We start from the raw sequence: 10900 nt of genomic DNA, 5'->3' as shown, positions 1-10900 counted from the left end.
AACAGACAAACAAAATATGAATCATTAATGTGAACGTTATTATAATTGCTGTAGGAGGTTAATGTTAAAACCTGTTTTTGAGGTTTTCCTGACCATGAACTTTGACCACCAAAACCTAATCAGCTCATCCTTAAAGAGGACATATTATGCTAATTTCTGCTTCTTGACATGGTACCTTGATGTCTAAAAGTAATGTTAGTAATATGCTTTTGTATTCAAATCACCATTGTCAGTCATTGTCAAAACTTACGCTTAAAGGACAATTCCAGTCGAATTCAACTCGGGGGTGTATTTTCCTATCATTTTAGGTCTAAAAGAATGAATCTGAAGATTTTCAGTTTAATCGCTCCTGTTTTGCGGTAGCTGCGTCTGTCCCTGCATCGCCACGGCAGCAATGAATGGGAGTGGATGTAAGTTCCACTGTTTAGGCTGTTTCCAGCCCTCAAAGCCGCAATTTTTTTCCACAGACAGCATCAGATGGCTACTCAAACATGCACCGAGAAGTTTATTTACTTCAAGCAAGCCGACATGTTTGTAAAAGTCGATCTAATTCAAAGTCTCCCAGAGTCTCGCGCGAGCCCGAAGTTGCAGTGCTGGTGTATTCAGGCGCAGTAGGAGCTACCGCTTGTGTCATAAACACAGGAATATCAACTCTTGACTAGAGTTGCACGATACCCACGGTAGCCACGGTACCCCGCGGTGCCAAAACGTAACGGTTCCTACTATACTAGAAATTCTACACGACGGTACTACCGTGGATTACTACTACGGTGCCAGTTTCCGCTATAGCGGCCGCCTCTCCTCTCCTCCCGGCTTCTCACTGCACGCACTCCCTTGTAAACAAAACCCACATGCACCCACTGCAACCTAACTACACAGCTGCTGAATGATTGGCTGTTTGCCTGATACTGGTGATGTCTGGGGATATGATAGGCTGTTTCCGCACGCTGGGTCCGCCCGTCTGTTCTCTGATTGGCTGTTCTTGTGTTCATGCCGGCAAGCACGGACTCCATGAAGACAGCTGAGACAGCTCCGGCCGCTTCGATAGAAACTCGCTTCAAAACAAACAACGAGCTAAAGTTCTGTCTCGCCCAGACGCGCGCATGGCTTACAGTCACAAACACGAGACAACACACTGACCACGGCTGAAGCACCGGGCGCGAGCGGCGAGTCTGCCGCGGCGTCGTCGTCAGTGGCATTTAATTAATTTAGCTCTGTTTATTTTCTCATTGGCTAATATCAGGCTATATGCTCCGTGCACAGGCTGAGGAATAAAGAGTTAAAGGATGTCCAAGTATAAAGCACCTAGAAAATGCATAAAAATATAGTTTTCACAGGGAATCAGTTCCTGTTCATTGTGTTCTGTCCTCTATGATTTATTATGTTGGAGAATAAGCATTATTATCAAATAGATTTTTTAAAAAGACTGTGGATTTGTTTTTATCCTAAATTGATATAACATAAATTAATGTGCAAGAGACTGAATGGTTATTTATTTTCAACCATATAAATTCTAACTTTGCTTATTTAAAAATATTTGTTTCAGCCTAATTCCTACTTCACCAGTATTATGTTTATCATGCACCAAACAACATTATAAGTAGCCTAATTAATAAGTATTTATAACTTGTACAAATACATTGCAGTTCATAAAAATAATAATAATAAAAAAAGGTTGCAGTATCGTGATATTACCCGGAACCGTGATACTTTGTCTGGTATACTGCCCTACAAAGCAAAAAGGCAGTAACTACGCAGAGTTCCGAACTGAGAAAAATGACTTTAAAGTTATCCTGTTGTCCAGCCTAAGTAGTTGTAGGTAGATTATTGGACATGAGGCAGTTTTGTTACTTTGTATTAGCTTATTCTTTGTATATATTAATTCTCACATTTGATTTGATGTTTTACCCCTATTTTGCAGTTACTGTATTCTTGCTTTGTATTACTTGCCAAAAATGTGGCACCATACCAAGCAAAAAGGCAGTAACTGCAGATTCTTCAAAAACTATTCTGTCACAACTTGTGCTCTAGGTGTGTTAGATACACTGTATTTGGACTAATTGGAACCATTTGTTTCCCTGAACATGGATATACCAAACCCAAAGTAATCTGACCATTTTAGGCCAATAATTTCCACCCCGAAATTCTGGTGCTGAAATTGCTGCTTAAAGTGTCTCACATTCCTAAGCTGTATCAAGGCCCAATTTAGGACAATTTATTTTGAATAGTACCACATTCTTATGTGTGAATATTAGATGAATGTGTATCTGGGTGTGTTTATCTAATGTATCGCCTATATCTACAACAAATCACATTAACTTTAAAGCACTGTCAACTTCACTTTGAAGCAATATAGGCAAGTTAGGCTAACTCCAATTCAACAGGGCAGAACTAAATGATTTTGATTGAGTAATGATAATGAGGAAATATTGGAAATCATAAATATATTTTTATATTCAGAAGAGGAAACCGGGGTATGGGAAACATGGAAACAGTAACTTCACTCTGCGGCAACACGGTTGTTTTTATGTTAAGTAAAACAAAGCAAAAATACAGTAACTGACAGAGTAACGGTAGTTACTGCCTTCTTGCTTTGTTTCACTAGGGCTTTTGCAGTTACTGTAAAAACGACTACCCTTTTTCTCCAAAACGACACACATTTGAGATAAGATATTTTGTCACATAACAAAGGATGCCTTGAATGTCATGAAAATGATAATAACTCATTTTCGACCAAAAATGCAGTTACTGCCTTTTTGCTTTGTAGGGCAGTATAGTACCGTGGTTACTCATTTTGGTATCGTGACAACTCTACTCTTGACTTGCTTTAAGTGTACATTTTTTTCCACATACAGCGTCAGATGGCTACTCAAAGATGTGCCGAGAAGTTTTTTTTACTTGAAGCAAGTAAAGAGTTGATATTCCTGTGTTTATGACACAAACGGTAGCTTTTCCCACTGCACCTGAACACACCGAACACGGCAACTGGGTCTCGCGCGAGACTCCGGGAGACTTTGAATTAGATCTAGTTTTACAAACATGTCGGCTTGCTTGAAGTAAATAAACTTCTCGGTGCATGTTTGAGTAGCCATCTGACGCTGTCTGTGGAAAAAAATTGCGGCTTTGAGGGCTGTAAACAGCCTAAACAGCGGAACTTACATCCACTCCCATTCATTGCTGCCGTGGCGATGCGGGGACAGACGCAGCTACCGCAAAACAGGAGCAATTAAACTGAAAATCTTCAGATTCATTCTTTTAGACCTAAAATGATATGAAAATACACCCCCGAGTTGAATTCGCCTGGAATTGTCCTTTAAGGGGTGAGGAGGCACTCCGGATATGCAAATATACATACTAAAGAAATGAAAAAGTGAGTTTTGCATAATAAAGTTCTAGCTAGTGCCACATTTACAGAAGTTTTGTTGAGGCTCTGTAATCACGATTGTCACCTGCTGAGTGATGGCACTATCACTGCTCACTGCTCAGCAGAATGTCACCCTGATGTCCTGTCTGCTTGGGATTTTAGCGACAGAACTGCTCCTATTACACTGATTCTCACCTGCATCACAACTACTTTGATCACATAAGGACATACTGAGCAGGAGAGAGAGATGTCATGGGTAATGAGGCCGTACACTGACTCGACCAACTGATACATTTTAAACTCAGAGTTGGACAGAAAGACTGGCTTCTAAGAAAAGTCAGTTACCGGTATGTTGTGTAGTTAAAGTAAATCCCAGGTGGAGGCTGTGCTCTGTGTGGGAAGGAAATTATAAATCTAATCTGTGTCGGAGTGCCCTGGTGCTTCACCTGCTCTGGTTTTGACCTATAGTCTCTTGTTGTGTGTGTGTGTGTATGTGGACAGAGACTTCAGCAGGTCTGCAGAAGATCCTGCAGGAGATCCAGCCCAGAGATACCAACGACTTCTTCACCAGTGCTAGAGAGCTCGACACACAGCGTGTAGATGACCACAGACAGAATCAGACCACACATGCAACACCACTGGACACTGGTGAGTTACAGATAATGATATTACACTGATGTCAGCAGGTATTATTATATGTAGCTGTTTCAGACCGTCAGTCAGGTGTAGTTGTGAACTGTGTGAGTTACAAGTTGTTTAATCATTTTAAGGTTGGCCTTACTTTGCACATTAACCCGTTAGTGCAACCATACAGTCATGCTTATGCGTGCATTACCAGTGAAACCCTCATGGGGGCAGTGTTTGGCCTTTTTGGATGATATAGTATTTACATGTTTCTGCCTGTCACTCTGAAGGACCTTATTAAATATTAACCTCAATGACTGATGTCACTGTGATGAGGAGAATAAAAAGGTTTGGGTTATGTGTGTGTGTGTTTGTGTGTGTATAAGAATATGATTTAGTTTGAATCCTTAGGTAAAAAATCAAAAGATGGTCAGACTTTTCCAATGTCAGTGTTTGACTCTGTGTGTGTGTGTTGGCTGCAGGCGGCGAGGGCTACAGGGTGACAGCCCAGATGGTGCTGGTATGTTGCTGGCGGAGCATGAAGGAAGTGGCCATGCTGCTTGGACAGCTGTGTCAGAGTCTGCCTCTGCACTACACCAGCGACAAGATCCACACACACCCAGGGCTCATCACAGAGGAGCAGGTGAGATCCTGAAGAACCAAACACACCTCACCTCAACACAAACTCAGCCACTGTCACCGCTTTTTGTTCTTGTTCCAAACTGTGACTTTGGGAAAACAAGCTGGCTCAATGAATAATTAAGACTGTTATAACGCAGTGGATACAAATAGAGTCTGACCCGGCCTTGTTACTGTTTATATCCAGTACTACGTATGGGATTTAGTTTAAAACAGTTTGAATGAAACAAAAAATCAATAATAAGTCCTGAATAAAAATAAAAATATATTGTTATCTTCAGTTCCCAGATTCTATAATTTCCGAGCCTGGGATCAATAAAGTATATTTTATCTCTCTTTTTTTTTTGCTATTAAGAGTTTTTTATTTTACAACAAGACAATATATATAAAAATCACACATACATACAGGACAAAACACACAACGAGGGGGGAGAGAAAAAAAAAAAACGAGGGGGGGTTGCAAGAGTGTCATCTAGTATTCATATAAAAGAAAGACATACAAATCATTTCATGAGGCTGTTATAGACAATGTCCCAGTGATCATCCATACTTTTATCAAAGTCTTTTAGCAAGCACGCTGCCCGTTCCATATTCAGGAGATCTAAAAATTCTCCAAGCCATGACTCTCTGGTGAAACAACCCGGTTTGCGAACTTTCCAATTCATAAGAATGAGTCTTTTAATTATAAGACAGCCCAAAGTCCAAAGCCGGTCCACTGTGACTCCTGGAGTGTTGACTGGTCTTTTACCAAGGAGGCAGGTTATTGGACAGATAGGAAGCTTGACCTTGAAAAGTGATGACATATATGATATAGCGTCTAGCCAGAGAGATTTGACTGCTGGACAGTCCCACAGTAGATGGAGCAGTATCTTTTATCTCATCTTAAAGAGGAACTATATAAAACCGGTTGCTTTTCCTCTGTTTTTCTAACCCTCCTGGCCATGTGCATTTGTTTACAACGAAGCCGGTGAGAAATCAATCAATAGAGCGCTGGATAGCATTATATATCATATACGATGTTACCATGTGTATATTTGTGTACTTTAATCTGTCATACACAGTATTTTTCATCATAGTTATTGATGAGGTCTATTTTTTTTCCTACTGTCAACAAATCCCATGAAAAAACAAATGATCCGTCTGTCTGACAAGTCTTGGCTCATGTATCTTGGGAGAGCCATACAGTCATTTCCATGCCTCCACCAGGGGAATTACTGGGAACGTATTGAGGAATTCTTTTCATAGAATCGGTTTACCATAAGAAAAATAGAGCATTGCCTTATCACCATCTTTCCTCGAGAGCGAGAGCTATAGGGTGAACGTTAAATACACGTTAGACGTTATTCTGCCTGCTGTGCTTGTGGCAGTAAAAATACACTGACTGACCCGTCTTGGTGGGGACACTCCGTTGCTCCCTCCTTGTTTTATTTTTATTTTTTTTATTTTTTGCATGATGGTGCCTGTGCACATCTGACAGCAGGCTCATAGAAACATCTGCTGCCACCGTTCAGCTCCGTCTCGTTGCTATTCCTACTGCTTTGAAGTCTGCTTTTGGGAATGGGGGAGGCTAACAGAGTTAACCGAGCTGCTCCAGCTGAGCTGTGGTAGTCGTGTGCTGCAGAGCTGCTCCACCTCGGTCGCATCAGAAAGTGGTGATCTCACACTGTGACGGCCAGATGATGATGATGTAGAAATGCACATGGCTGCTTGACCCTGATGTGGACGCTGTTGTAGTCGGTTGCAGAAGCTGTTGGCAATCCCAGTATTCCAAGGTGTCTTTTTTTTTATTTTTGCTATATGAATGAATGAATGAATGAATGAATTTTATTTATTTCGGTATATCAAGCTTATATAGTAACCGAAAGGGTGTAGGTTGAAGCCAAAGCGTATATAACCCTACCCCTTTTACCATAAAAAATTATACTCCATAATATAAAAGGATCAGATCACAGACATTTAAAACTAATCAGAACACTTACATTTCTGATCACAACAAAATAAAGAATAGTGCACAGTGCATAACCCAAAATAATACAAAATCATTCAACTTAATTTTCCATACTGTAACAAGAAATGATGTTTTTATAAAGTCTTTTAAAGCCGACTAGAGTACAACATAATTTAATATTTTCAGGACAATTATTCCAGATGTTAACCCCTCTAACAGAAAGACAGTGATTTTTTACAGTAGTTCGAGTCTTTGGTTTCTCAAATAATAGTGGTCTCAGGTTATAACTGGAATCCTTCATTTTAAACAGATTCTGGATATCTTGAGGAAGAAGTTCTCCATGTATACTGCACTGTGATGCCGATCCATGTGTGTCTGTGTGTTTGTGTCGCCGCGCTGGGAGGCTCTTCAATTAGTATCTGCCCTCGTTAGCGCTGAGCTTTCATTTGAGGAGCGACCCTGCTGCTTTAACAGCCGCGACGCCCCTCCCTTTGCACTGCATTCTTTCCAAATCACTTCCACCACCAGCAGGAAAACACTTGAGTGCTGCAAACAACACACACACACACACACACACACACACACACACACACACACACACACACACACACACACACACATACATACACACATACGTTGACTGAATCAGAGGCAAACTCACACAGAAATAGCTGTCTGAGTGGTTCAGCATGTGAGCGTCCATAATAACAAGAGTGCCAGACATAGGCTGGGTTTGTCTGTGTAGGGGGTGAACGGGGTGTGTGCATGTGTGTGTTTGTCTGTTGACCATGTATATACAGTACACTCCTGAGGGGGGAGAGAGAAAGTAGGAAGTATCAGACTGTATTATGTGCTGAATGTGTGTTTTTTTTTTTTTTCTGTATGTTCAGTTTCTTGACCCACAGCACCATGGTTATCCATCCCAGTGGTCAGGCACATACAGGTTAATATGGTTTCTCTGTCAACAGGAGTCCACGCTGTAAACTACAGATTGAGTGAGTGTTGTGATCCAACTAAGAAAGGATCAAACAGTCCTTTTCCTGTTGTTACCTATTGGTGATTTTAAATATGATGTGGAAACGAATGAATTGGATTGTGTTATTGTGTCATGCATACTTCTAATCTGTATTATAAAACACCAATAAAACAAACCAAGACCAGAACATGTGATCACATCAATAAAATAAGAAAACAAACAAGGGCTCAAAACGATTATCCAAAAAAAAGAGAAAAGGAAAACAATACCAAGCTTCAAAGGAAATCATCAGAGATTAATTAAACACATTGTCCTGTCGTCTTTTCCAGGCTTTGGAAATGAAATTAACAGTCTTAAACACAAAAGGAAATGAGACTCACTTTTCCACTTCATCCAACTCACACATTTCACATATTCTATTCTCCTCAGGAATATTTTTAAATTGCCCAACCTCAATGGCCAGAGGAAGAATACCAGATCTCAGCTGTGCAACTAAAGATCTTTGACTTCCTCTGTAAACGTGATGTAACATATAATTGAGGGCCAAAGTTAGATTTAATCTGCATATGTCCTTAATTTAGGTTTTGATAGAACCTTTTTTAAACCATTTTGCCATTTTGGAGTTAAAGCAGAAGTAAGCGATCCGGTCGTTTTGGCTAACTTCTTGTCAGCCGATGGAGTTAGCAGTCCCCGCCCTCGTCCCTACGTCACCACATTCCCTTGGCTGCACACAAAGAGAGGACTGCCCCTTTATGCCGTTCTCTCTCCTCATTGGATAAAGGTTGTAGGATACAAGGAAAGTTTTCTCCTCGGCTTACAGCAGAGCAGAGTGACTGACAGACCCGTGTTTCAGACCAAACACTCTATGCAAGCAATTGCCGTCGGAAGATATAACTATTTAAGACTTATATTAACACAAACATTCCACTTACTTCTGCTTTAACATTATTATTCCTGTGTGTATATATATATACACCATGTCCACCTCATCAAAGTGGAGTAAATCTCTTTTGACCAGGGGGGCCTACTATGTAATGTTATGATGTGGTGATGGTGTCTGTATAAGTGCAGAACAGACGAATCAGATGAAGGAATGTGTCTGTTGACAATTAGCCTTTTAGTCTCAGGAAGGGGAATTATGTGAAGCCTGAAATCATTATCTTGTCTCTCTGGCAGATCTAATGCTACAGGGCAGGGCGGCTGTTTCCAGCGTTTGCACTCTAACTGCTTCTTGATGTTTGCTGTATGAACGTGAAAGTGGTGTCATGCCTGAAATGAGCTTGATAAGTTAACGATGTCACCGCCACAGTGTCCTGAAGAGATGATTGATGGTGATATTGTGGAAACCATGTTGTCCACTGCAGTAACTATGGTGACTGTGGCCACATTACATAATCGATGAGTGACAAACTCATGCTGAGAAATACACAGACAAGAGGAAAACCTCAGCTCTGCTCTGTCTTTACCGCATCCATCCATTCTGCTTTTTCATTGGCTTGTCACTTTGTGTGAACAGTGTGTGTGTTTGCATCAGCAGTCAGTGAGGTGATTCCAGTGATGTTTGGAAACTTGGGTCTGACTAAGTCGACGTGTAAGAAAGTCATTCTGTCCAACCACAGTGATGACACGCATGGGCAAACACATGTGTATGTAAGTGTGTTTGTATCTGACCAAAACACGTCTCTTTCCAAAATGTGTTTGAGCTCAACAACTTCTGCATTCCAGAATCAACATCTTGTGTTATATCCCCGTTGGCTTGGCAACAACACTGAAGATGTTTCTGTACTGGGTGGCAACATGGCAACAGTAGTGGTTCTACGTATTTAGCCGTTAAAGGGATAGTCCTACATTTGGGAAATTCGCCTATTGCCATAATCCCTGTAGTAGGTTCATTAGCTTTAATTGTCAGTGCAAGCTGTTTTTAGATCGGTGGAGCAGAGACGTGAGCTGCTCAGCTAACGCAATGGAGGCAAACGGTACTTTCGCCTTTCCCTCATCAACTCATCAAATAACAACTCCAAACCACTCTGGAACTACTTGCGCTTTTGAAATCACTCCGCCCAGCAGCCGTGTCTGGAATGTAGTTCTGGCTACGCATTTGCCTTGAAAACAACTCTGTCTCTTAACGTTACATTATTATCTCATAGTGTGGTGAATGTGCAGGTCACAACTTGTCCACCAGAGCGTTTTGGAGTTGTTGGATTGTGTATTTGATGAGTTTGATGAGGGAAAGGTGGAAATAGCGCTCCCCGTGCAGAGCTCACGTCTCTGCCCCGCCGATCTAAAAACAGCTTGCACCGACAATAAAAGATAATGAACCTACTGCTAAGATTATAGGGATTATTATGGCAATAGGCGAACTTGCCAAAATGTTGAAATATCACTCTAATGATCATGGCTTGACAATCAGCCACAGTGGGGCTGGCATTGTTTTTAACTTGTGAGACTGGAGACACCTATTGGGTTTTTAGGACTCTGTTGTTGTTTGTCTTTCTGTGGACAGATTTGGACATGATGACAACACAACCTACAAGACACAGTCAGAAAACTTTATAGTTGTTTTAAATCAAAGATGAGTTAAAAGATCTCATGAATACTGAGTACTGTTATGACTATTGGGTTAGGTTTCATCATGTTACGTAATACAATGTTATGTAACATTGCGACCTGCTTTATTAAAATCAGCTGGTTTTGGTGTGTGTGTGTGTGTGTGTGTCTTTTGGCATGTGGTCTTGAACATTTTATAATCACCAATATCATCTTCTATCTGTGTGTGTGTGTGTGTGTGTGTGTGTCTTTTGGCATGTGGTCTTGAACATTTTATAATCACCAATATCATCTTCTATCAGCACAACCCTAGTCTGAAAGTCAGCATGTTAACAGGCCAGAGCTGCAGCTGATTCCACTGCAAGATGATCTCTGGTTTGTTGTTGGTGGACCTGATGAACCAGATGGGTGCAGGTGTGAGCATCAGTGACAGGAAACAGGCAGGAGGAGTCAACAGGAAGCCATGCCCTGGAAAACACACCCTGACAGAAAATGAACACTCCATTTTTGGAGAGATGCCACACTATCTGTTGTGCATCTTCCTGCAGAAGGACTCACACTGCAGCAGGATAATGACCATAAACACACTAGAGAGAAGAACTACCTAAAGACTAGAGAAGGGCAATGAGGCCTGACTGTCATAGACTTCCCTTCAGTCAGTCACCTGACTTCAGTCCATTCAGAGCTTTTAAGGGGGGGTCCTGAAGAATGAAAAAACAGAGGATTCTGGGACATCATAAGAGGCTCTTTCAGATCATACTGGGAGTGGGAGAACATGAGTCATCAGACATTTTAGACTTGT

At 41.2% G+C, this 10900-nt stretch overlaps 1 protein-coding gene across 1 annotated transcript; it reads left to right on the top strand.

Annotated features, from left to right (window-relative positions):
- Positions 1-3865: 3865 nt before the first annotated feature.
- LOC146960791 (tRNA (32-2'-O)-methyltransferase regulator THADA-like) lies at positions 3866-4682 on the top strand (the record flags this gene model as incomplete). The annotated part of the gene is made up of 2 exons (XM_085772054.1): positions 3866-4012; positions 4471-4682. Coding segments are annotated over 2 exons (320 nt in total), but the record flags the coding sequence as incomplete, so codon positions are not given.
- Positions 4683-10900: the final 6218 nt, after the last annotated feature.

This window comes from Trachurus japonicus, unplaced genomic scaffold (assembly GCF_045865225.1).
Source record: "Trachurus japonicus isolate A0001 unplaced genomic scaffold, Traja_1.0 AP030005.1".
NCBI lineage: Eukaryota > Metazoa > Chordata > Actinopteri > Carangiformes > Carangidae > Trachurus > Trachurus japonicus.
This window is presented reverse-complemented; position numbering and strand designations above follow the sequence as displayed.